Source organism: Heterocephalus glaber, unplaced genomic scaffold (genome assembly GCF_053883595.1).
Source record: "Heterocephalus glaber isolate CG9 unplaced genomic scaffold, H.glaber_assembly_v1.0 deba00001472, whole genome shotgun sequence".
Taxonomy (NCBI): Eukaryota; Metazoa; Chordata; class Mammalia; order Rodentia; family Bathyergidae; genus Heterocephalus; species Heterocephalus glaber.
Genome location: NW_028258315.1, coordinates 69,857,007 through 69,884,488, shown reverse-complemented (window position 1 = coordinate 69,884,488; position 27,482 = coordinate 69,857,007). Strand labels below are relative to the sequence as shown.

At 42.1% G+C, this 27,482-nt stretch overlaps 1 protein-coding gene across 3 annotated transcripts in view; it reads left to right on the top strand.

Moving 5' to 3' along the window:
• Positions 1-23,959: 23,959 nt before the first annotated feature.
• The window catches only part of Cmtm8 (CKLF like MARVEL transmembrane domain containing 8), a 95,194-nt gene continuing 91,671 nt past the window's right edge, over positions 23,960-27,482 (top strand). For 2 of the 3 annotated variants that reach the window (XR_015439525.1, XM_004857826.3), the window contains exon 1: positions 23,960-24,314. Coding sequence is in view for 2 of the 3 variants with exons in the window: in XM_004857826.3 (XP_004857883.1) it covers positions 24,168-24,314 (147 nt within the window). In the remaining variant the exon portion in view is untranslated. Of the gene's footprint in view, positions 24,315-25,467; positions 25,636-27,482 lie in introns of all 3 variants that reach the window. The other variant, XM_004857827.3, reaches the window with a different exon arrangement.

The following is a 27,482-nucleotide window of genomic DNA, read 5'->3' as shown; positions in this document are numbered from 1 at the left end:
CACACCCTCCACCCTTCCCTGTTTACAAAGACTTTATTTCCATTTTTTCCATTTCTCATCATTTTTCCTTTCCCTTCTTTCCTTTTCCCTGCCCCTCCCACTACCCCTACCGCTTTGGACCTTTTCTTCCTATTTTGCATTATCGATTATTCATTCTAATCATTGGTACACTTTAGGTATACAATATAATGACATTCATCATTGGAAATTTGCACCTTTACATAGTCTCTCTTGGTTCCTATTTTTCACCCTTGCCCAGCCCTCCCTTCAACCCCTCCATTCCTCCCTATTTACAAAGATTTTCTTCCTATTTTTCCATTTTCTCATATTAATCCCATTCCCTTCTATCCTTTCCCCTAGCCCTCCCACTTCCTTCCCCTTTGCCCCTTTTCTTCCTATTTCACATTACCTATTATACATTTGAGTCCATATTTACACTTTCAGTTTCTCACACCAGAGAAACTATTCGGTATTTATACATGTGTGTTCTATTTATTTCACTTAAGAGTATCACCGTGAGCAATTTTCTTCCATCACATACATACATAAGGCAGTATGATGTACTGCCTTACCACAGTCCATCCAAAAGCAATGGTGTCAAGCAACTATGGACTGAAACCTATGAAATCAGGAGACAAAATAAACCATTCCTCCTTTTAAGTTGATTTGCACCAGACATTTGTTACAGTAAAGGAAACTGACACACACAACCTCTTTATGTGGGCAGGGCTTCTTCAAGTTTGGAGGCCTCAGAAAAATCTAACTTCTTCCATGGCAGCTCTGGGCTTCAAGCATGAGCATTCCAATGAATACTGTAAAAGCTGCACCTCCTTTTATGATCTAGCTCAAGGAGTCTCAGAGTGGCATTTCCACCTACATTCTAGATAACATATGCAACATACACAGTGTGATGGAAATATACAGTGAATGTTTAAAAGACACCTTGCCAGAGCACCCCCTATAGACTGGACAGAGTTGCACACTGGCCCCAGAACAACTCCACACCCATGAATTCTGCACCCTGGTCATGGCCACCTGCCAACTCAGAACCAGTTCCATGTTTTGTTTCCCCTTAGCAGAGGGCAGCAGAGGCACCGATGGACCAACCAACCTGATCGTGGACAAGTCCAACACCCAGGGAGAGAAGGTAAGTGCAGAGGGTTGGCAGAGCTGGGGAGAAATTACAGACCCAGCCAGCAGTGCTAGCCCCAAGAGACACCTATAGCTATTGTAAACTACAAAAAGAGCATGGGATTTTACTCCCAAAATTACTCCTTCATGGCAGGCTAGAGTTGGAGGAGAAACCAGTAGTGTTCTCACCATATTGTCAGAGTGTTTAATCAGACACCATTTTGCAAAGAGGTTAATTGTTTAAGACTATGCCACAGAACAACTACATTGCAGGATTTCTAGTGTCACCCTACTACAGCGACTAGATGAGAGACAGCCATGGAAAGGGTGTGGGCTAGACATAGAACCCCCTGAGAAGTTTAAGCTCAGGCTCGGAAGAACATAGGCCTTGCCCTCTGTGAAAAATGAGGCATGGAGAGTGTGATTTTCAGAGGCAGCTGGATATGAAAATGCTTGCTTTAAATACAGCAGTCTGTTTGAGAGCCTGCCCCAATGCTTACATCCAGCAGAGGCCAGTGGTCTGACTGTTTTCCCCAGCTACTGATGTGAGCAAAGACGTGACATGGCTTGACTTGGACAGTTGCCACAGTCTGGTGTGTACTGATAGAACGGCCTCTGGAACAGGAAAAACACCTCACAAAACCACAGGCCATAAAGCGAGGCAGACAAAATTGTCACTTGCCAGATTCTAGGACTGCAGATCCTGGAAGGAAACCATTCATTCAGAAATACAGATAAATATTTTTTCTTTCTTTCTTTTCAGTTGGGGGGGGCTCTTTTTTCTTTCTTTCTGTTTCTTTCAATGGAATTCGGGGATTGGGATTTTTTCTTCTTTTTTGCTGTTTGTTTTGTTTCTTTTTTTCCGTTTAACTTTTTTCTTTTCTTTTCTTTTTCCCTTTATTTTGCTGTCTGTATTTTCTTTATTCTTTTTCTTGTTTGTTCTTTATTACTTTTTTTAGCCTCAACACAGAATTCTTTATTTTGTCCAAAACACGGCAGTAAAAACATCTCCAACAATACATAAACGTATATACAAAATATAGAATATCGCTAATATTTTTCCTTTATATGGTAGCACCAGTATATGCAAGAGAAAGTACTGTTGATGGGCCAAAGGGAAAAGCTATTTAGGCAATGACCCAGTTACCAGGCACTGACCTTCAAAGACCAGGTAAATGCCAATTTTAGTCAGAAAAGCAGTATTAAAAGAGTTTCTATGGGAATCAGCCCACTGAAGACAGGCAGGTCTGTGCACACCCTACCAAGGTCCCGAGTTGAAGGGAACACGCAGAATCAGCCTGCGCCCTGGCAACAATCCACTGGACCCCCACCCCCGCTCCTCTGTACAGCCACCTGGCTCCACACTACAAAGAAGCAGAGGACACCGGAACACCAGATCATGGTACTGAGTCCCGCTGCTCCTGGCCCAGAGGTAGGGGTTTCTGAGCCACCGTCCCACTGCTCCTGGTCCAGAGGAAGGGGCTTCCCGGCCACCATCCCTCCCGCTGCTCCCAGCCCACAGGAAAGGGCTTTTGGGCCACCTTCTGTCCTGCTGCTCCTGGCCCAGAGGAAGGGGCTTCTGGGCCACCATCCCTCTCACCGCTCTCAGCCCAGAGGTAGGGGTTCCTGAGGCACCATCCCACTGCTCCTGGACCAAAGGAAGGGGCTTCCCGGCCACCAACCCTCCTGCTGCTCCCAGCCCACAGGAAAGGGCTTTTGGGCCTCCATCCCTACCACTGCTCCTGGCCCCCGTCCCACCTCTCCCAGCTCAGAGGAGGTAAATCATGCAGGCGCCAACAGCCCCCACCCCAGTTGAAATGAGAAAAAACGTAAATAAGTCTCAAAACCAGACTTCCAGATCACCTATAGCAACCCCAAAGGGAAATGAGATGGAATACTCTGATACTCAACCACATGGACCCCCTGAACTGGCAACAAAAGGGGATCTGGAAAAAATGAAATCAGAAATAATTTCTCAGATAACAGGAGAAATTGTGCTCCTAGTGCAAGACATGATTAATAAATCTAGAGAGGAGCTGAGGAACATGATGGAATCCCAACATAGGAAACAAATGGAATCCATAAAACAGATGCAAATAGATTTCCAGGACATGAAAAACTCCACTGAAAGTCTACACAGCAGAATGAGCCAATGTGAGGACAGAATTTCAGATATAGAAGATAAGATTGCAATTAATGACCAGGAAAAGAAAAATTGCTTCAAAATTATAAGGGAACATGAGAAATCAGTCCAGCAGCTGCTAGATGATGCAAAGAAGAATAACATAAGACTGATTGGAGTCAATGAAGAAATAGGAGAGAGTGCAGATGACATAAAAAAATCTCTTCACAGAAGTAATGGCAGAAAACTTCCCAAGCAGGCGAAAAGAGCTTGACATACAGATAAGTGAGGCATATAGGACTCCAAATAGCCTTGATCAAAAAAAATCTACACATAGGCATATAATTGTTGAGATTCCAGAAACACAACAGAAGAACAAAGTTCTCCAAGCAGTCAGAGAAAAGAAACAAATCACATACAAAGGAAAGCCCAGCAGAATCACAGCACACTTCTCAACACAAACCATCAAGGCAAGAAGAGCTTGGAGTGACATATTCCAAGCCCTAAAAGAAAACAGCCTCCAACCCAGATTGATGTGCCCTGCAAAACTATCTTTCAAAATGGATGGAGAAATAAGATACTTTCATGACAAAGAGCACCTTAGGAACTTCGTGAATACCAAACCAGCACTCCAAAGAATTGTACACAATATCCTAGGAACAGACATTGAGGGTCACAACCCCAGGAAGCAAAGCAGAATGAACCCATCTGGCATGACAAGAAATTAAATGTAAAGGGGGAGAACCCAACAAAAAGAAAAAGTCATGGCAATGACAAGTCAATATGTTTCAGTTATAACCATCAATGTTAATGGTCTCAATTCACCAATCAAAGAAATAGACTGGCAGAATGGGTCAAGAAGCAAAATCCAACAATATGCTGCATACAAGAAACACACTTAATTCAAAAGGAAACTCATAGACTGAAAGTTAAAGGGTGGAAAACAGTACTCCATGCAACAGGAGCCCAAAAAAAAGCAGGAGTAGCTATCCTCTTTGCAGATCAAGTAGATTTCAAACCAACACTGATTAAGAGAGATGACGGACACTACATCCTTGTAAAGGGAAGAATCCAAGAGGAAGAGATGACAATCATAAATATCTATGCACCAAACACTAGTGCGCCCAACTATGTAAAACAAATACTAACAGACATGAAAAGTCATATATGCACTAATGCAATTGTAGTGGGGGATCTCAACACCCCACTGTCACAAATAGATAGACCAACTAGACAAAAAATAAGTAATGACATACTAAAACTCAATTGAACTCTTGAACAAATGAACTTAACAGATGTTTACAGAGTGTTCCATCCGACAAAATCAGAATACACATTCTACTCAGCTGCACATGGCTCATTCTCAAAAATAGACCACATACTCAAACATAGAACATGTTTAAGTAAGTGCAAAGGAATTGAAGTTATCCCCTGTACATTATCAGACCATAATGCGATGAAATTGGAGATCCATAGCAAAAGAAACTGGAAAAATTTCATAAACACACGGAAATTGAACAACACACTTCTGAATAACCAATGGGTCACAGAGGAAATGAAAGAAGAAATCAGACAGTTCCTTCAAGTAAATGACAATGACAATACAACATATCACAATCTATGGGACACAATGAAAGCAGTCTTACAAGGGAAATTCATAGCAGTGAATACACATATTAGGAAAACAGAGTGAGACAAATTAAACAACCGGATGCTGAACCTCAAGCTTCTAAGAAAAGAACAACAGGACAATACCAGACCTCATACAAGGGAGGAAATTATAAAGATCAGAGGAGAAATCAATGCAATGGAGACTAAGAGAACAATACAAAAAAATCAATGAAGCCAAGAGTTGGTTCTTCGAAAGAATCAACAAAATTGATAAACCCTTAGCCAACCTTATCAGAAAAAGAAAAGAAAAGGCCCAAATCCATGCAATTAGGAATGAAAAGGGTGAAGCTACAACAGACCCAGCAAAAATCCAGAGGATCATCAATACCTACTTCCAGAACCTATACGCCAATAAGATGAACAACACAGAAGAAATGGACAGATTCCTAGATACATATGAATTACCAAAGTTGAATGAAGAAGACCTAAAAATTCTAAACAACCCAATATCAATCAATGAAATTGAAAATGTAATTAAAAACTTATCAACTAAGAAAAGCCCAGGTCCTGATGGCTTCACTGCTTAATTCTACAAGACATTTACAGAGGAACTGCTGCCACTACTGTTTAAACTCTTCAATGAAATTGAAAGGGAAGCAATACTCCCAAATTCATTCCTGGAAGAAAGCATCACCTTGATCCCCAAAGCAGGGAAAGACCCAACCAAAAAGGAGAACTATAGGCCAATCTCACTAATGAACATAGAGGCAAAAATCCTTAATATGATAATGGCAAACAGAATGCAGAAGATCATCAAGAAGATCATACACCCTGATCAAGTGGGATTCATCCCAGGGATGCAGGGATGGTTCAACATACACAAATAAATCAATGTAATACACTATATCAATAGAGCCAAGGACAAAAACCATATGATTATCTCCATAGATGTAGAAAAAGCATTTGACAAAATCCAACATGCATTTATGATAAAAACCCTACAAAAAATTGGAATAGATGGTCTCTACCTCAAACTGATAGAAGCCATCTATGAAAAACCAACAGCCAGTATCATACTAAATGGTCAAAAACTGAAATTCTTCACACTAAAATCAGGAACAAGACAAGGATGTCCACTATCACCACTCTTGTTCAATATAGTTCTGGAAACATTAGCCATGGCAATAAGACAAGAGAAAGAAAGAAAAGGAATAAAGATAGGAAATGAAGAAGTCAAATTGTCATTATTTGAAGATGACATGATACTCTATATAGAAGACCCCAAGAACTCCACCAAAAGTCTTCTAGACTTAATAACCAAATTCAGTCAAGTAGCTGGATACAAGGTCAACACACAAAAATCAATAGCTTTCCTCTACATGAATGACAGACTCACTGAGACAGAAATAGGGCAAATAATTCCTTTCACAATAGCATCCAAAAAACTGAAATATCTAGGAATCATCCTAACAAAAGAAATCAAAGACCTCTTCTCTGAAAACTATGGCACTCTGAAAAAGAGAGATTGAAGATGATATCAGAAAATGGACAGACATCCCCTGCTCCTGGGTAGGAAGGATTAATATAGTGAAAATGGCCATACTTCCAAAACTGCTATATAGATTCAATGCAATTCCAGTTGAGACCCCAGCAGCATACGTCATGGACCTTGAGAAAACAATCCAAAAATTCATTTGGAACAAGAAGAGTCCCAGAATAGGAAAAGTATTTCTAGGTAACAGAGACATGGCAGGGGGTATCACAATCCCAAACCTGCAACTGTACTACAAAGCTACTGTGATAAAAACAGCACGGTACTGGCAAAGAAACAGACTTGAGGACCAGTGGAACAGATTAGAAGATGCAGAAACAATGCCAGACACGCTCCGCCATCTCATCTTCGATAAAGGAACCAAACACCCTCACTGGAGGAAAGATAGCCTCTTTAATAAATGGTGCTCGAAAAATTGGGCTTCAACTTGCTAAAGACTAAAACTAGACCTATATCTTTCACCATGCACTAAACTAAAATCAAAATGGACTAAAGATCTAAATATTAAAATAGAAACTCTGAACCAGTTGGAACAGAGGTTAGGTAGAACCCTTGAAGACATCGATGTAGGAAAAGATTTCATGAACAAAACCTCAGTTGCCCGTGAACTAGCACAAATGATCAACAAGTGGGATCTCTTCTTATTAAAAGGCTTCTGCACAGCAAGAGAAACCACCAGCAGTGTGAAGAGACAACCCATAATGTTGGAAAAAATCTTCACCTGCTCTTCCTCAGACAAAGGTCTACTATTTCGAATCTATAAAGAACTTAAAAAGATCAGACCTCCCAAATTTAAAGACCCAATGCAAAAATGGGCATCTGAAATGAACAGACATTTCTCAGATAAAGAAGTAGAAATAGCAAATAAATACATGAAAAAATGTTCAACATCACTGGTCATTCGAGAGATGCAAATGAAAACAAGGCTGAGATTCCACCTCACTCCAGAAAGAATGGCTGCTATCATGAAATCAACCAATAACAAATGCTGGCAGGGCTGTGGGGAAAGAGGAACCCTGCTCCACTGCTGGTGGGAGTGTAGACTGGTGCAACCACTGTGGACATCAGTATGGAGATACCTCAAAGAACTAGGACTGGAAGTCCCATTTGACCCCGCTATTCCACTGCTGGGGATCTTCCCCAAAGAATTAAAAGAATCATACCACAGTGATATATGTGCACCCATGTTCATAGCAGCGCAGTTTGTAATAGCTAAAACTTGGAAACACCCCAAATGCCCATCAACTGGAGACTGGATAAAGAAAATGTGGTTTTTAAACTAAAATGGAGTACTACTCAGCCATAAAAAATGAGAAATTAGAGACATTTATAGCTAAGTGGATGCACATTGAGGCAATACTCTTAAGTGAAATCAATAGTTCACATATGTGTAAATATCAAATAGTTTCTCTGGTGTGAGAAACTGAAAGTGTAAATAAGGACTAAATGTATAATAGGTAATTTAAAATAGGAAGAAAAGGGGCAAAGGGGAAGGAAGTGGGAGGGCTAGGGGAAAGGATAGAAGGGAATGGGATTAATATGAGAAAATGGAAAAATAGGAAGAAAATCTTTGTAAATAGGGAGGAATGGAGGGGTTGAAGGGAGGGCTGGGCAAGGGTGAAAAATAGGAACCAAGAGAGACTATGTAAAGGTGCAAATTTCCAATGATGAATGTCATTATATTGTATACCTAAAGTGTACCAATGATTAGAATGAATAATCGATAATGCAAAATAGGAAGAAAAGGTCCAAAGGGGTAGGGGTAAGGGAAGGGGCAGGGGAAAGGAAAGAAGGGAAAGGAAAAATGATGAGAAATGGAAAATATGGAAGTAAAGTCTTTGTAAATAGGGAAGGACGGAGGGCGTGAAGGGAGGGCTAGGAATGGGGAAAAAATAAGAACCATAATAAGATGCATCATGTAAAGGTACAATTCCCAATGAGAAATGTAATTGTGTTGTATACCTACAGTGTACCAATAAAAGAATTTAATAAAAAAGAAAAAGAAATACTTGATCTAAAAAAAAAAAAAAAGAGTTTCTATGAAGCTGAGATTTGTGTATTTTATTCTGCGTTCTTGGTCATTTCATCCACAGCCTGACTTCTTAGTCATGGTTCTTTGCCTCTGGAGTGGTAGCAAAAAGTACAGGGAATGCCTATCCAACATCAAATTTTCATCTGAAAAGCTCAATAGAAATGACAAAGCTTTAAAAAACTGTGCTGAATTTCAGAAGTATTTAGTAATTTGTTGTTGTTGTTGTTGTTGTTTTAGTATTTAGTAATTTTTAAGAAAGCTTACCATGGACACTTCCAAAAACAACAGGCTTTACAACATCCTGTGCAAAGGAGTAAACATCTACTCAGGCCATTAGTTAAAATCTGCTTAGTAATTTGTTTCTCACATACCCTTTCATCTCAGGATAATCAAGTCAATAATCATCTGATTTCTTCTTTACCTAGTGATCTGTTGTTCTCTATTACTTTTATCTAATACTATTAATTTCCTTTTACTCCTAAATAGGGGCCTTTATTTTACTTTTCTCTCCTCCCCATCCTCCATTGATTAATTTTTCAAATTTCTCTGATTCCTCTATCTTTACTAGTATAACCATTAATTTTATGAATCTTTAGATAGTTAACTATGCTATTACTGTTGAATACTATTCTATTGTTAGCAGAGGTATAGTTGTTGCATTTTATAGTTGTTTCTGTATGTCAAAATTTGATTTGTCTTAGTATTTATACAATATTAATAGATTTCTTTTCTATGGTTAAGGGTGGTACATTATTGGTTCTTAGGGTATATCAATATCTAGTTTGTCGCTGATACTATTATTGTTGCTAGTTTTATTACTATTGCCAAGGTGGCATAGTTGTTTCTATTAATTGATTTTCTCTGTATGACAATGTCTGATTTGCCTTTGTGTCATTAACAATACTGTGGCCAATTTCTGGAGAACTGGCTGCTGAGTCAACTACACTGCAGCTTCCCCTTCCAAAGAAATGCAGATGGTTGGATTTTGGAAGAGATACCTATAAGGTCTATATTTAGCCAAGACCAGAGTGTATCACTGAGAAGCAGACACTGAATTAAAGAGATCTCCACACTAACAAAGTTGTTACTACAATCAACTCATAAATCTCAACACACACACACACACACACACACACACGTGCACGCACTCAAAAACCAATAAAAACATGAGAAGACTGGCAACAAAATACCACCCAAAACTCCCAACTCTCCCAAACCTGATTCCTGAGACAACAAAAGAGGAAATCAAAAGCCACAGAGCCAAATTATTCAAAAGGATATCCAAGAAGATTTTTTAAAAAGACAATAAGATGTTCAGTGAACTCAAAGAAGATATAACTAAACAGATAATAAACACAATGAACAAAATGATCAGTAAGTTTACAGAAGGCATCAATAAAAACCTAGCTGAGCTAAACAAAATGATACAAAACATGAATGACCAATTTAGCAAAGAATTAAAGCCCATGAAAAAATACCAACCAGAAATTCAGGAGATTAAAGCCAAGCAGACAACAATTCTGACCTCCTGAGCCCAAGCCCAGGGCCCTCTTTAGTCCTTGCCTACAGCAAAGAGCCTGCAGCTTGATGCAGAGGCAGCAAACAAAATACTTTTCAAAGCCACCTTTTGAAACCTTTAAGTTTGATTCCTTTGGGTTTAGAAGGCTTTTGGTCCTATGCGTGATTGACGGTAGATTGTCCTCTCTCCTAGAACAAAGGCAAGCCTTGCCAGGAAGAAGCAGAAGCCTAAGTGGCAAGGAAAAAGAGATTCATGGAAAGGAAAGACCATCACTGAAAGACCCATTGTAAGGCTGCAGCCACTCAGGCTTCTTCTAAAGTGCTACAACTTCCACATTCTCTCTACAACTTGATAATGTCTCTCCTCCATTAAGAGACACTTCTTTTGAATCTGGCCCAAGTCTCAGTCTCTTGAGTCTTGACTCATTTACAACCCATCTGAAGAAAATAATGCCATGTGACTTCCCAGGCTAGGACAGAAAAGACCATACAGCTTCTACTTGATTCTCTTGGAATGCTCACTCTGGGATAAGTCAGCTGTCATGTAAGAAGTCCAACTTCCCTAGGACTGCCATCCCTGATGGGCCACATACTGGGCCCCACTCAATAGTCCCGACACAGCAAATCTTCCAGCTGTCCCCACCTAGGAGCCAGACATGAGTGATGCCATCTAGGACCATCCAGACCAGTCCATTTGCCAATTGAGAAACAGCAGACACCAGGTGGATCAGATAAACCATCCAACCAGATCCTGCTCAAATTCCTGACCTATAGAATCTGTGAGATACAACAAAATGGTAGATGTTTTAAGTCATTACATATTGTTTTCCAGTCATATTAGTGGAACATATGCCTTTATTATTTTTTTCCTGTAATCTTATGACAACCAAAGGATAGGAAACCAGAGGAGGAGCAGTTAAATAGCTTGCCTGGCACTGCCCAGCTGACAACTAGGCTATCACACAGTTTGTCTGAACACTCTCTGCTCTCTCTGCTGCCCCATTCTGCTTCTGCAGTTGAGAGAACCTGGATTCAAAATGCTAAGGAGAAGCACTGTCCCTCATGCTTTTGTCTTGACCTGGTTTGTTCCAAGATTGTTAATTATGAAAACAGATACCCTACCCCAGGACTCTAGGGCCAGACTCCAGGCATCACTGCTGTGGCTTCAGCTTCAGTAAGTCTTGGAGAAAACTGTTTGTTATAACTCCCTAGGTCGCACAAAAAGCAGGAAGCACCTGGGGAGAGTGGGAGGTTTATTGTCACCAGTTGTGATGTCACTCTAGGACAGTGGTCAAAGTCCCCTTTACTGCCATCCCACGGAGTGACTTCCCACCTCAGTTAATGGCAATTCCATCCTTCTTAATATTTAGGCCAAAAATCTTAAAGCCATTGTCAGTTCTTCTCTTTCAGACCTCGCACCACCTATTAGCAAATCCTGCTGGGTCTATCTTGAAATATATCCAGAGTCAAATCACTTTTCATCTCCTGCACTGCAACCACCAGGATCAAGCTTCTGCTCATCTGGACTATTGAAGTCATCTCACTGGTCTCCTTGTGTCTTCCCCCTATAATTTGTTCACAGAGTGATTAATAAAATCTATGTCTGAATGTTTCCCTTCTCTGCTTAAACCTTTCAATAGCTTCCTCAACTCACTCAGGAGCAATGCCAAGGTCCTCATTTTGGTCCAGAAGACCCAACAGGATCTGGCCTCAATGCCTATCTGACTGCTCTCCCACTTGTTCATTCCCCTACAGCCACAACATTTTTTCTAACCTGAGATTTCTGTCTTTGAGGGTTTTGTCCCCTGTGCCTAGAAGGCTCCCTCCCAGATCTCCCTCCTGGGACAGCTCTATTGCTCCTCTCAGGTCTTTGCATAGATGCTGCCATTTCTGAGTCCTTTCCTGGCCATCCTAGATAAGCAGCGCATGCCACCTTTACCCTTTTCTCTGTATTCAGTTGCATCTTTCCCCACGACTCTTGCTCACATTTATGACTTATTTTCTATCTCCCCCTTTGGTGTGAAAGAAATTTCATCTTCTTTTCCCTCACTCCTCTATTTTTACTACCTAGCACAGTATTAATGTGTAATAGACACACTATAATTATCAAATATTGTTGAGTATATTGAGTCACAGACTCCCTTGAAAATCTGATGACAGCAAAGAACTTCTGCTCACATAAATGCCTAGACATGCATAGTTTTGCAGACTTCTGGGTGCTCCCAGTTCCTCAGAGTCCACATAGGTTATGAACCTCTGCTTTAGAATACCAGTTTCAAAACCAGGAAGTCTTAAGATAGTTGGATGCCCAAGTCTATTTAGGCCCTCCTTAGACTAGAGTTCCTAGTTAGATCATTCATATACCCACCCAATCAATATTGATTGAGTGCCAGCTCTATGCCAACCTCTACACCTATCCCTAAGAGAACACATGTATCTGTCCTTAAGACACTCAGTCCAGAAGAAAACCACTAGGCAAATGTCTCACTCTAATAAGATCTTTTCCAAACTAGAGGATTGGTCCTGGTCCAATAAGGGCCTAAGAGATCCCATGGCTAACTCTTACTAGGTGAGTCTAGAAAGAACTCATGGAGGACAGGCTTGATGGCCTTGAAGCATGAGTAGGAATTGGTCTGGCAAAGATCAAGGAATAATGGTGATTCAGGTAATACAGCCAACAAACACCACAGCTTCCACAAACAGAAAGCTATGCATCAGATCTAAAACCTCTTCTTATTCAGGAGGCTGAGGTAGGAGAATCACTGCAAGTTCGAGGCTAGCCTGGACTACATAGTGAGTTCAAGGCCAGATTGGACTATATAGCAAAACAAAACAAAACATTAAATAAAATCAATTTTTTATCACTGAGTCAAGCTTCCCTTTATGTCAATTGGGTCAGCAAAGGGAGGTGAAAATACACACTCTCCCCAGTGCACCCATTGCCTTGAACCAATCAGCCTCCAGCTATGGAGCTAGGGGTGGGGTCAAACTCATCCTATCGTCCACTGTCCTCCATGATGGAGGGTGTGATAGGTGTTGGAGTGGCAATGTCAGTGTTAACCACACCCACCCTTTCATATGCAAACTCATCCTTCAAGACACAGGTTAGGAAGATCTGAGGCATGGTGACATTGTTTCAGTTCTGGGAGGCTGCTAATTTGAGCCAAATTCAGGGACATGACCAAGGCCCTGTTCATTTAGTCTTCCATCTCTAACTGTCATAGTTCACTAGTCACTGATAGCTGGACCACCTACCTCTTATAGATTTTAAGTTCTCTGGTTTTGAGTTTCAACATTTGTCACAATCCATTTTAAGAAACATGACTCTTTCCCAAGGAAAGAAAAGCGGGGAGTGGGCAAGATTGAATGGTGACATTGGAAAGTCCAGGACTGGGGTGATGATGGACAATCAGAGGACCACAAACCCTTTCCTATGAAGCTAATTTTGAGAGAATAAAGGAAAGGAGTCCCTTCCCTAGCAAAGGGCACCTTCCCATAAAAGAGCAATTGTTGTATAGTAGCTTTCAATTATTTCCCTCTGATACTATCTGGTGAAAGAAAACCTGAGCCCCTCTATGGGCTCCAGAGTGCTTTTCACTTTAGTTGCTCACAGTGGGGGTAAAGCATAAATTGTGTAGCCCAGAAGGCTGGGTCCTTAAGAAAAATCGAAAACTTCCTGGAGTTAAGACATCAAATCAATAACAAATGGACACCAAGGTAAGCATCAGGAACCCTCATATTTATTTTTGCCTTTCCCTGCCTTCAAAAAGTGGCTTGGAAGAAAGAGAAGTCCAGGCTGACCCCTAGGGGTGTGACTCTAAAGAGACACCAGGTGGGGAAATAAGAATAAAGTTTGCTAATCAATTCCTGTAAAGATTCAAGTGAGACAGACCTTTAGGGCTGTGTTTTTGCCTGGGGCACTTACTTTCCTTAAACCTAAATCAAATTGTACAATAGTATAATTGCTTCCTTAGAATTCAGTATCCTAATTGGAATGGAATACCCACTTTTTGGGGAATGGCTACCCCACTTTTTGGGAAAAAGTGGAATAGGAGAGAGGTAGGGAGTGGGGACTATAGGAAGGGAAGATTCTTTAGCTCTTTTTTTTTTTTTTTTTTTTTTGGTACCAGGGATCGAACTTGGGACCTTGTGCTTGGGAGGCAGGCAGCAGAAATGTTGAGCTGAACCCCCGGCCTTAGGAAGGGAAGATTCTAAAGTCCAGGCTTCTCAAATTTTGCTGCCTATTAGAGTCACTTCCAGAGCTTTTAAAAACCCCAATATCCAGACCATATTTCAAACCAATTAAATCAGAGTCCCTGGATGGGGTCCTGGCCTTTCAGTAGTTTTTAAAACTCTCCAAGTGACTCCAATGTACACCTTCACCAGAGAGTCTCATTAAAATGCAGATTCTAGTTCAGCTGGTCTGGGCTGCAGCCAGAAGGGCTGCAACTTCTAACATGCCCCACCTGACCCTGAGAGCCCTGGTCTGTCGCTCACTCTTCCATTAGCAGCTATTCAGCTATTTTTCAAAAAACATTAGAAGGGAATGGGGCCATGGACAAATCACAGATTGGTGCGAGCAGCTTCTTAGATAATGCAGAAAACCTTTCTGAAGGGGTTCTTCTTTGATATTAAGATGAACCGCAAACATTTTACCATGGTCTATAAATCATTACCTAGAAAGTTTTTATAAAACACTAAAAAGTTGTGGTCTCTGGTATGGTGCTTGAACTTGGATATTTTTCAAAGCTCCCCCCAAGTGGTATTCATGTCTTATGCAGCCACAGGTGAGGACCTCAGTCCTAAGGTCGTTGGTTTCTGTTTCCATGGCAACAGTGCCCCCCCCATCTACTTAGAGTCCATTGGTCACTGTTGATAGGAATAAGCAGCAAGCAGTGGGCTAATGCTATAACACTGAGGCCTTCCCTGGGAAATGAGGTGCTAGATGCAGGTCCCAGTTCAGTTTGCCTATCATAGTCAACCCAGGAAGTGTGTAGTGGAGGGAACTGTTGACTCTCAAATAGAAATAGAGAAGGGTAGGGCCAGGGATTTAGCTCAGTGGCACTGCTCCTGCCTCGAAAGTGCTAGGTCCTGAGTTTGATCCCTGGTACAGAAAAAAAAAAAAGAAGAAGAAATAGAGAAGAGTGGTTTTCTGTTTGAAACTAGGGAAGAAGCAGAGCAATATGGAGACTAGGGATCTCCTGGTCTCCCAACTTAAGGCTGTATGTGACAGAGGGAGCAAGAACCCTATAACCATGACCTTTGTTTCTAAAAGACAGAAAGCTTCACGAACTGTCCCTGCAATCTGGAAGTTCTAATGTAGCCAACAAACTTTCCATGGAGGAGGAACCTCAAAATCAGATTAAACACAGCACTTCTGTGTCACCAGCAGCTGACACTTTTCCTCTTCCATATTCCTCCTCTAACATTTGTGAAAAATAAAAAAGATATTTTGCAAGTTTCGGGAAGAAAGACGTCCAAACTGGTTCTATTTGTAGAGGAATCATCAGCTCTGAATTTCTGCAGCTGTGACTTCTAAATGTAGGCCCTCTGTTGATTCTGGGTGTATAATTGCTTGTCTTGTCTTTTTTTTCATCTATAAAATGAAACTAAAAGCACCAATCTGATAGGATTGCTCTGAAGAGAAACAAATAAAAAGGTTATGAATCATAATATAGGAGTTGTAGAAATGCCTGTTATGAATGAGTCACTTTCTACAAGAGGGGTTGTGGAACAGTGAAAAAAGAGGCCTCTGGAGAAAACATATTGAAATCCCAGACTATTCACCTGTCCTGTCCTTAACCATGCTGAGCCTCTGATTCCTCATCGCAGATTTTGGTCAAGATATACCTACTTTGCAGAACTTCTGTGAGCGTTGCATGAGATGGTGTGTGAAGACACAAGTATACTGTATGTGCTCAAAGGTAATGGTTCCCTTCCCTTCCCTTCATGACCTCACTCTTTATAAAAAGTAGATTCATGGGAACATATTCTTTGTTGCAGTATTACTATAGCAAAGGGTACCCTTCCTCCTCAAATAACAATGACTGAAGTCAGGTAAAGGTTTAGTTCTTTCTTGCAACAACCTGAGCATAAGGAATCCAGGCAGAGAGGATATCTGCAGCCTTTGACACCCAGCTTCCTTCCATCCTATTGTCTTATCATCCTCACTGTGTGGCTTTCATCTTATATTTTCAGATGGAAACTTGCAGTTTGAAGAAAGGAGAGAAGGGACAAAGGACAGCAATTGCCCCTGTTGTGAAGGTCTGCTCCTCTAGTGCTCACATCATTCAGCTGAACGTCAGCTACAATTCAAGCTCAGAAGCCTCATTTTGGGGTTGAAATTCAGTGCTAACACGATCTGTGTAACCTTCGTCAAGTCACTTAAGATCTTTGTGCCTCTGTATCCTGATACATCATGAAGTTATTTTGGAAATCAAATTTGGGTTAATATATCTGAAGCACTTAGGATAGTTACCTGGCATATAAATGAGAGGGTAAGGTACTATTATTATTTGTTTAGTGACACAGACACTACTAACTGTGAGGGAGTCTGGGAAATGCCTTTGACCATGTGGCATTGTGTTCAGCTGAAATTTTAGAATTCCAACCCTGAAGGAGGAAAGAGTAGACATTTGGAGATAACCAATGTCTCTAAATGGGGCTAAAAGAGCTGAAAAGACTACTCAGGAGATGTGACTATAATCCCTAATTTAGGTCTTAAAAAACTGACATACTTTTTTCCTTGTATGATGTGAATGTAAACCATTCCTAGAAATGGAGAAGAATAAAGGTGATAATATGTGGAGCTCTGACTCAGCTGTCCACAGTCACTGTTTAGAGGCATCACCATACTCTGGTTTTGTGAACAATACCATTTCTCTTTACCCCATTGCCTCCCTAGGTCTTGTTGAATGTCCACCATCTGCCAGGAGCTGTGGATATTGGCTGTCTGTTTGTGTGAACTGTTCTGACAGTGCCACAACTTTCTCTATTTGTAATGTATCTTAAGGCTTTCACAAGCAAGGCCCCAGGAGACCCCACTCAGAAAAGCATGATGCTTTGTTCTTCCTTGTTCTCCATTAACCCCCATATTCTGAGTGTGCCAGGAGGTCTAACTGGCTTTTCTGGTTATAGGTGCACCATGGGGAGGCACTCAAGTGCAGTTTGTCATCTAATAATTAGCCTGATGCTGTATTATTTCAGCTCATGCAATAGGGCTCTGGCTAGCCAGGCCCAGAGCTTCTCCCCTCATCCCAAAGCAAGCACACGCTAGGACTGAAGGAACAGTTTAGAGTGAATTTAAACCTGCGGATTAAAAAAAAGAAGAAATAATTCTTGGCATTATAAACAAGGAGATGATAGAACTTCTAGAACAACCTTATAATAAATCCATTTTACCTTATTGTGTCAGCAACTCCTCAGAAAGATTTTATGTAATAATGTATAATATATATTATATATTTATATAATATATTTACATAATTTTTAATAATTTATATTATATATATTATGTATTATATATATATATATATCAAGTTTAGTGTTTTAGTAATGTTTCTTAGTGATGACTCTTTGGATGAAAACCCTAGCCACCTTTAAATTCCTCTGCCCCATCATTTCACCCCAAATAGTTAATTAACTCTAAACAAACATTTATAAATTTGTTGGCCCTGGGGCTCAAAAGAACCCTCCAATTAATTCTTTCTAAAGTAAAAGTACTTGGTAAGCAGATAACCACTCCGTAAATTGCTTGCTTAATGTGTTCGTGTTGGAGAGTACCTTCAGGTGAGGCATGTTGTGTGTATAATTACTCTGCTTTGTATGTCTGCTGCCCACTCTTTTTTGTGCTTCTGATTACATTTTGGAAGTATTCTGGCACTTGTTTGGGTGTAGTCAGTTTTGGAAAGACAGGTCCTTGCTCAACCAGCGTGTTGGGCAGAAGAATTCGCATGTGGGCGCCTAATGAACACTGATGAATGAAAGGTGCTGGCATCAAGGCCTTCCCATTCACCTCTGTTTTAGTCCTTTAAAAGAGCCTAGAGTTCTTGTCAGTGCTACAAATAAAAGCTTGTAGGTTTGGGCACATTGAACCTCTCAACAAGGGGCTATTAACAAGCACAAGGTATTTTTTAGCAGCCCCTGCTTCCCAACTTCCCACCATTCTATGGCACTTCTGGGGAGGTTGAAACTAGGGTTTATCTCACTTGGGCCTCGTCCTCCAACACGGATCATTCATGGGTCACTGTCTGCTTGTGATCTATGCCACCTATTTCCTCGTCTGAGCGTGATAAATGGGTCCTGCAAGATGTGTTTAAGGAAAACTTGCCCTTCCTTCAACATACCTGAGTTATAGAACCACTGAGAATATAACCACTGTTCTATTTTCTACTTCTGTGAGATCCACTTTTTAGTTTCTGCATAGAAGTAAGATGTGGACTTTGTCTTTCTGTGCCTGACTTTTTTTTTTTTTTGGTACTGAGGATTGAACTCTGGACCGTGCGCTTGCGAGCCAGGCGGTGGAACCACTGAGCTAAATTCCTGGGCCCTGTGCCTGACTTATTTCACTTAAAATAATGTCCTCCACTTTATCCATGTTGCTGCAAATGACAGAACTTCATTCTTTTTTATGGTGAATAATAAATATTCCATTGCATATCTATACTACATTTTCTTTATCCATTTATCCATGGATGGACACCTCAATTGACTCCATACCTTGGCTATAGTGAGTAAAGTTGCAATAAACATGTGAGTGCAGGTGTTTCTTTGACATACTAATTTCATTACCTTTGAATACATACTGAGTAGTGGATTGCTGGACATATGGTCATTCTATTTATAGTTGTTTTAAAACTCCATACTGTTCTCCATAATAGTTATATTAATTTACATTCCCACAGTATATGACAATTTCCCTTTCTCAATTTCCTTACCAGCATTTATTTTTCCTTTTTTGATAATAAGCATTTTAATGGGAGCGAGATGACATTTTAAAGTGGTTATGGGTTGCATTATTCTGATGATTAGTGATGAGCATTTTTCCTTATACTGGTTGGCCCATTGTATGTGTATCTTCTTTTGAGAAATGTCTGTTCTGGTCATTTGCCCATTTTAAATAGGATTATTTGGTGGTTTCATTTTGTTTTTGCTGTAGTGTTCTTTTAATCCTGCATATATTTGGAGTGTTAATCATCTCTTTTTGGATGAACAGTTTACAAACATTTTCTCTCATTCTGTATGTTGTTTCTTCACTCTGTTGTTTCCTTTGTTATGTGGAAGCCTGTTTGTCTGACATAATCCTATTTGTCAAATTTTGCTTTTGTGGCCAAATCCAAAATATCTTTGCCCAGACTAATATCCTGAAACATTCCTCCTGTGTTTTAGTCCAGTAGTTTCATAGTTTCAGGTATTACATTTAAGTCTTTGATCTATTTGAAGTTGATTTGTGTGTATAGTGAGAGATTAGTTTTTGTTTTAAATCAGTGACAGTAAAATAATTTAAAGTTACGATGGTGCTTGGCACAACATATTTATATAATAAATTAGTTATTATTATACAGTGGACCCTCAAATTACAACTGGCTTGACATACAAACAACTTGGGTTAATTAGGTTAATGGAAGATTCATCTGCCTCTTGTTATCAACAGTGTGTACCCAGGTAAACATCCAGATCTCAGCTGTATTCACTTACAACCTATTTGAGTTACAACCAGCCCTCGAGAACCAATTGAGTTCATAAGTCAAGGGTCCACTGTATCTTCTAAGAATCTCTACCCTTTTTTTTGAGACAGGGTCTCACTTTGTTACCAGGATGATCTAAAACTCTTGAGCTCAAGTGATCCTCCTGCCTCAGCCTTCCAAGTAGCCTCTACTTCTAAATACTCTGATTCTTAACTTGCCTCAACATTCTCCCAATTTTAACCTTCCTTGGCTTCAGCACCATCCTATTTATTGACCATTTTATTTTCCACTCTTCCCAGTACTTCCTCCAGCTAACCTGCTCTTACTGTTACCCTCTCTGAGTACTCTGTGGACTCTGACACTTCTGGAGGGCCTCAGAGGGAACCAAGTGGTATGAGAGCTGGGGAGGGAGAAGCGGATCTTCTTTTGCCTGAATCACTAATGGATGGATAGTTTAGCCCACAAAGACAGCACATGCAGCTTTTAAAACAATGAATTAGTTGCAATATTTAAAAATCAGAATTCCTGACACTGCACGAGGCCCACATTCCTACATCATAACAGTTAGGTGGAACAGAAACCAATAAGGCCTCTTTAGAGTACTATACTCCTACTCCCCTCAACTGAGCCTAAATGTTAGGGGCTGACTGTATGACATTCCCCGATTCCCCAAATGTTGTTTCCCTTCTAGAAAGAGGAAAGTGAAATATTTATTGTTCCTGTGTCTCAAACTAGAGCAGAAAAATAACGGTGAGACTCAGTAGGTCATGTTTTAATAAAAAATGTGATTGAATGTACTTTTTGTGTTAAATAAAGAGCTTGCTACACAAGTTAATATTTAAGCCCAAATGTGTGTGGTTCAGAAGAACACAATTGAAAAAGCCACTCTGAAACCGATCTGCGCTGTTCACTTATTATCTTATCTGCTTAACCCTGTTGTCTTTGGGACTTAAAGCCTCTGGTCAAATTGATTGAACTTCTTGGAACCCAAACAAACCCCATCCTAAAAGTTCATTGGCCAATGGATTTGGGCTCATCTATGCCTGTTTTCAGACTGATGGCAGACTGGACAGACTGGAGATTTCCACAACTGAAGTAGGAAGAACATTCTTGTTTTCCCTTTAAGACAAATATTAATAGCAACATGAGGGGAGGCAGGAAGTTCTGGTGTAGATAAGCCACAGAATCCAATGTGCTTGGAGAATGTGAGCTACAGTTGGGATTAGAGAAGTCCATTTTAATCAATTATAAATAATTATTTTTACTTTCTTTTGTTTCTGAAGCAATTTCAGACTGATCAAAAACATTGCGAAAATAGGAAAAAGGTTTCCTGTGAACTTTCACCCAGATTTTAAAAATGTTAATATCTTGCTTAGAGTACAAGAATCAAAATTATGAAATAAGCACTGTTACAATGTAGTTATTTGATCTACAAAATTTATTCAGATTTCACCAATTGCCCACTAATGTTCTTTGTTCTGGTGCAGGATCTAATCTAGGGTTTCACACTGCGTTTTGTGGCAGGTCTCTTTAGTCCTGAAACATGAAACAGGGCTATAGACTGGGTTGATGCATATGTAAGTTCACCTTTTTGCATTCTTCTACTCTTTTATAAGTTGGATACTTTCCAGCTCAAAGCTCTGTTCTTTATGAAGTATTTCTGGGAGAGCTGGGCTTACTTTTTCTTTTGACATTTTTCTACATGTCAGCATAGAGTTAGGGCCTCAGCGTTCATTCAACACTTCCTGCAGTGGGGAAAGACGAAGAAGGGTAATCATATCCCTGGAGAAGTGTGTAAAACTAACAAATTCTAAAACTAATAATAAACCTAATGGCCATTCAGAATGAGTCACAGAAAAGGTGACATTTGAAGTGGGTCATGAAGGATGCAGATTTTGAGCTGTGTGTAAGGGTAGAAGAAAAGCTGGTTATGGGCATAAAGTGGCTGCATCTACAGGGAGATACAAAAAGTGTATTTGGGGTCAGAACAGAAGAATTCTAGAGTGGCTGGGGAAAAGGACTGGAAGAGATAGCTTGAACTATCTTATAGGGCCCTTACACTGTGCAGAGTGGTACCTTAGCCTGGGGTTTTAGAGCAACAATGCTTGCAGGAAGATGGATGGTCAACTGGTAATAGTGTTCCTGGAGGACTGAACCCAATCAGGAGGGTTCCAGGTAGAAAATGAGCACGTGAATTTAAGCAGCAGTTGGAAAGGCACAGATAACTTCCAAGCAACCATGTACAATTATTTCTCTACAATTTTGAAAACCCAAAACCTGAAAACCAAGTTTCTTGAATTTGCAGAAAATGTAGTTTCTAACTTAAGCTGATGTGAAGCTGTTTGTCATCTTTATTTATCTCAGGGGATTAAAAGAGGGCCATGATTCTTTGTTCTTCCTCCCATCTATGGATTGTATCTGTTGCCTCTCTGTTTGAATGTGGGCTGGCCTTTTTATTGGCTTTGGGCAGTAAAATGTAGAGGAGAAGAACCTGCCAGCCCAGCCCTGCCAAAATTCCTAGCCCACAGATTCTCAGTAAATAAACTGGTCATTTTAAACTACTAATGTTCGGGAGCATTTGTTACATTGCATAGACTTATTCATACAGCATATGTTCACTGAAGAAAAGTAGTGTATTTGATTAAAGTGCCAGCCACTTCCAATCCTTCTGGCCCCAAGGGTTTTAGGAAGGGACTGTCCTCTGCATTATGAAAATAGAACCGTGTACGTGTAGACTTACTTCCTGTCTTACACATTTGCCAAATGTCATATTTCATGTGTGTATCTCTTATTGTCCCAACCACATTAGCAGCGTCTCTAAACCAGCAGATCTCAAACGTCAGCCTGCACTAGTGTCTTTCAGAGGGCTTGTTCCAGCACAGCTTCCTAGCTGCATCCTCAGAGGTGAGGCTTGAGAACCTGCATTTCTGGTAAGTTCCCGGGGGATGTTGAGGCTGCTGGTCTAGGGATCACACCTTAAGAACTACTGCTTTAAGGGAGAGTGCTGTACGGTATTTAACATTTTTATTGCTGCCCAAGGTGCTTGGCAAATGCCCATGGATGGAATTTCTTCGAATGTTCTTCTTCGTTTTTCGGGGTTTTTTGGTTTTTTTGGAACAAAAGGCTTTGGAAGCCCTTTATTATTCCCTTGTTGCTCCTGTCTAGGCCTTAGACTTAAACTAATTCCCTTTTTAAAAAATTTGTTTGTATTAGTTCATCGTTTGTGCTTTCTTCTCAGCTCAGCTGATAAGACATTGTAGATGAAACGTCCTTTCTGACCGTTTTGTTGTTGTTGTTGTTGTTGTTTTCTGACCGGTTCTTAAACCTGTCTTGGAACTGATCGTCCTACATACGTCACTGTGAAGTCGAAGGTACCCTCTATTTGTAACCAAAGATAACCTCCCTCCCCCCTCCATGTTTTCAGTCACTCCTTCACAAATCAGAAAAGAGCCACAAGGAAGGCGATCCTTTCGGCCAGAGGCCCATCCATCAAAGCCTTTTTTTACAGAAGGCACCATTAAATACCCGGGGAAACTTTATGACATTCGGCTGGTCAGTGCAAGGATCAGTGCTTGAACTCAAGTCTAACCTGCCCTGTACCTCACTAAACGTCGCCTCACTAAATGAGGCGCCCTCGTCCTCCTCCCGCACCCCCAGGAACTCGCAGCCCATTTGTCATAAGCTTCATTTTACACAAACTACCCCTCACAAACTTTTTTTTAAAACCTTTTTCCCCCAAAGGTGATAGGACGGCCACACTGATTCATCTTGACCCCGGGCCCTGAGCATTTCCTTTCCACCTCTGGCCCTGGCGACGTCACCCGGGCTCTAAGAGTCCCCGCCAGAGCGTCGGAGAGCAAGCGCCTGGAAGCGCCTCGCCTCGGAGCCCAGCGATTAAGTTGGTTCCTCAAATTGTTCCCTACAGGAGGGACAGGAAATAACACCGGGCTTCGGCGGCCGCCGCCGCTGGAGGAAAAGAAGCGCGCGCCGGGCTGTCCTAGCGGCCTCGCTTCTATCTGAGGTCTGAGGTCTGAGGTCCGGCCGGCCCGGCCCCGGTTCCGCGCGAGGGCTGGGTCCTGGGGAGCGGAGCCCCGGCCCCGGCCAGGTGGGAGAAAGCGGGTCCCCACGGAGCCCGACGGAGGCGGAGCCCCGAGCCGGTGCGGGGCGCTGGGACTCTCGCGCCTTCAGCTCGGCGTCCCCCGGCCGCTCAGTCCGCCCCGCAACAGGTGGAGAGGCCCCGCCTCCCGGCCTCCCCGCCTCCCGCCTCCAGCCTCCCCGCCTCTCCGCCTCCCCGCCAGCTGCAGCCTCCGAGTGGCCTCTCTTGCTCCCTCCCTCGCTCTCCTCCTCCGCCTCCCCGGGCCCTGCGCAGCCCGGCGCCCGCGAGCCGACGCGCCAACCCCGAGCGCGCCCCACGCCCGCCTCCCGCTCGCCCGCGTCCCCTGGGCGCAGGGCCGCGCGTCCAGCCCGGGCTCGCTGGGGTCCCCGCTGCCCGGCCAGCTCGGGCGGGTTGCCACGATGGAGGAGCCGCAGCGCGCTCGCTCTCACACCGTCAACACCACCACCAGCTCCTTCGCCGAGAACTTCTCCACCACCAGCAGCAGCTTAGCCTACGACCGTGAGTTCCTCCGCACGCTGCCGGGGCTCCTCATCGTGGCGGAGATCGTGAGTGCCCGGCGGGCCGGGGTCGGGGGAGGGAGGGCACCCCGAGTGGCCAGCAACCACCCGACGGAACCTGCTGAGATCCTCGGGCGGGCTTTGGGGAATCCTTTTTGTGCAGCCTTAACTTCTCCGTAAAGTACGTAACTCAGAACCACTCCTTTCAACTTAGGCTTTCTTTGGGACAGAGGGTAGGGACCCTCGGGAAGTCCGCTCGGGGAGAACGCCAGTTTGGTGGCCTCCTGGGAGCAGGATGCTTGGTGGGCACAGCATTTGTGTTGAGTGTCAGGGACACCTGGTGCCTCCCTCACCCGATCTTCAGGTAGATGGCCCTTTCCCTGGAACCAAAGATCAGGAAGGAGAGGGCTTTTTCCTTTTCCAAATTATCTCCTTGGTAATAAAATTAAGGTGGACCGGGAATAACTCACTGAATAAAATCTGAAGGACTCAACCTCTTTGAGAGCCCTTGGGCCTCCGGGCTGGTGCTGTGCACATCTTGGTGCAGGCTGAGATCACTCTTGGAAGGGGGAGGGTGAGTGCACTCTGCTCTCCAAGGAAAGGCTGGAGCCTGAGAACTCAAGTGATCTCCCAAGTCCCAGCCAGTCCTTCATGGCTGAGAAAGAAGTGGAGCCCTGTTCACAGCCGGTAGTGGTCACTGTTTATTGAGGCTTCACCCTGTGCTAGGGTTGTCAAGTCCTTTAGTTGCCTTGCTACTCTCAGGTAATCTATAGGACAACCTTCCCTGTGAAAGCGGCTCAAACTAAGCCCATTTTACATGTGAAGAAAATGAAGGGAAAGCACAATTGTGGACCTGGAGCTGGGGTCCACCTTCTTCCTGGTTTTTGCTCCTAATTGCTAAGGAGCATCCCTTCCAGCTGTCTGACCAGAACCCCTTCCAATATATTTCAGAGATCACCTTTTCAACATTTGTGGAATTGAAATCTAGGCTATGTGAGACTTAGAGAATTAGAGTGATCATAGAGCAGAAGTGACTGAAGATTTGGACAGTCCATTTGTGTAGCCTTCAGCAAAATCTGTGCACATTAGAGATTCCTTCCTCCTCCAGAAGCTTAGATCCCAGCTCAGACCTCTTCGATCAATCCTCAGGTGATTCCGGTACACAGAAAGTTTGAAAAAAATGTTGACTTTTGTCTCCCAGCTGATTCCCTTAGCTGGTACTGAGGACATCCAGAGACCCAGTAAGAAGTTGAAAGCACTGGAATTGCCTTGTAGGGCCTGGCTTTAAAGACATCAACAAATGTTTGCTATGTAAATGAAGGAATTGGCTGATTCTCCTGCTTCAGCAGAGCAAACAGAAGCTAAGATGGTAAAGATGGGGCTTCTGTCCTCTCTGGAGTGGGTTTGGACTGGGTGTGAAAGAAAACATCTATGTTTTCTGATTTATGATCAGTATGCTCTTCATTCCACATTTCTTCATAAAAATATAAAAGTGAAGGAAGAGAGTAAATGGCTTACAATCCCATCACTAAAAATAACCACTGTTAATCCCAGTACTCTGGGATGCTGCAGCAGGAGGATCAAAAGATCAAGTCTAGCCTGGACAACTTAGAGATACAGTGAGACCCTGTCTCATAAATAAATAAATGAAAGGACGAATGGCTGGGGATGTAGGTCAGTGCAAAGGTCCTGGGATCGATCCTCAGTTCCACAAAAAGAGAAAAATACACAGAACAGACAATAGGTGCTCCAAAAAATGGAATAACCACTGTAGATGTGTTGACATATATGTTTATATATATATACCTTCAGATTTCAGTAAGCTTTTTGAAAATGAGAAAAACATGTAAGTAAAATCACCCTTATTATTGCTTTATTTACTTATGTGTTTTTGGTACTGGGGATCAGACCTAGGTGTGTCCTACCCCTGAGATGCATCCCCAACCCTTTTTATTTTGAGACTAGGTCTTGCTAAGTTGCTCAAGTCAGTACTCTAATTTTCCATCCTCCTGCCTCAGCCCTCTCAGAGCTGGGATCACAGGTGTGGACTATCCTCTCACCCCTGCTGAGTTTTTATTTTTGACAGAGCTAATTATGCATAAATTTTAAAGAGTCAAATATAAGTTTCAAATACTAGCTTCATACCTAGAAGTACTCTCATTCAAATTTCTCAGAGTTGAGTAGCATTGTTTGTAATGGTATTTCTCAGAGTTTTTTCCCTGATCATAGACATTGTCCACTCCTCTTCCCATTCTGAAAGGCGAAGCTTTCATTTTCTTGGACCCCCTCCAGTGCTACATAAACCCTTCCTGGCTGCTGTCATTGTCATTAGGTGATTTGAGTTAGACTAACAGCCAGTGTTGACCCATGAACAGCTGATCCACTGAGTAACCTACAAGCACTTTTCCTCTCCTGCACAATTTCTTGTTTTTCCTGGTGTTAGTAATTCTTTTTCTATTTAGTTCCCCAGATACTTAGTCACTCATTTAACCCAAGTTGCCTGAATCCCTTCCCAGGAAGCTGAGCACGCACCCTCCTCATGTCCTCCTCCCTGGAGCCTCTAACAGCTCCCTGCTGGGTGTGGCTGCCATCACCCTGAAGGTTCTGTCCTTCCCTCCAGGGCCAGAGTGCCTGCTTCCCTTGTCCACTGTCCTCCTCTGGCTTGCCTTGGTCCCCCTTCAGTCAGGAGGAGAGGGACCCAGCCTTTCATACTTTCCTAAGGAAGGATGAGCGTGGAGTTTGAGATTTGCATCTTTCAAAATGTCTTGATCTTACTGTTACAATAATTGTTTGGCTAGGCAAAAAATGGTTAGATTGGAATTTTTTTTTTCAGTTTACTTCTGTTGTCCTCTAGCTATTCTGATTTAAAATTGTTTTTTTTTTTTGGTACTGGGGATTGAACTTGCAATTGCAAGGCAGGTGGCGGAACCACTGAGCTAAATCCCCAGCCCTGATTTAAAATTCTTTTTTCCATCTTCCCCCATTAGAAGCCTATAGAATCTTCTTTCTCCTGAGATCTGAACTATCAGTGATGGGCCTTCATGAGAATGTGTTTTGCACCCTTATGTGGAGCACCTAGTGCAGTCTCTCAAATAAGGAAAACTCTTGTAAGTTTAAGGAGTTGACGCTCACCCCCAACCCCAGGCTGGGAATGGAACCCAGGTTTTCATGTATGCAAGTACACATACTCTACCACTGAGATATAGCCCCCAGAGA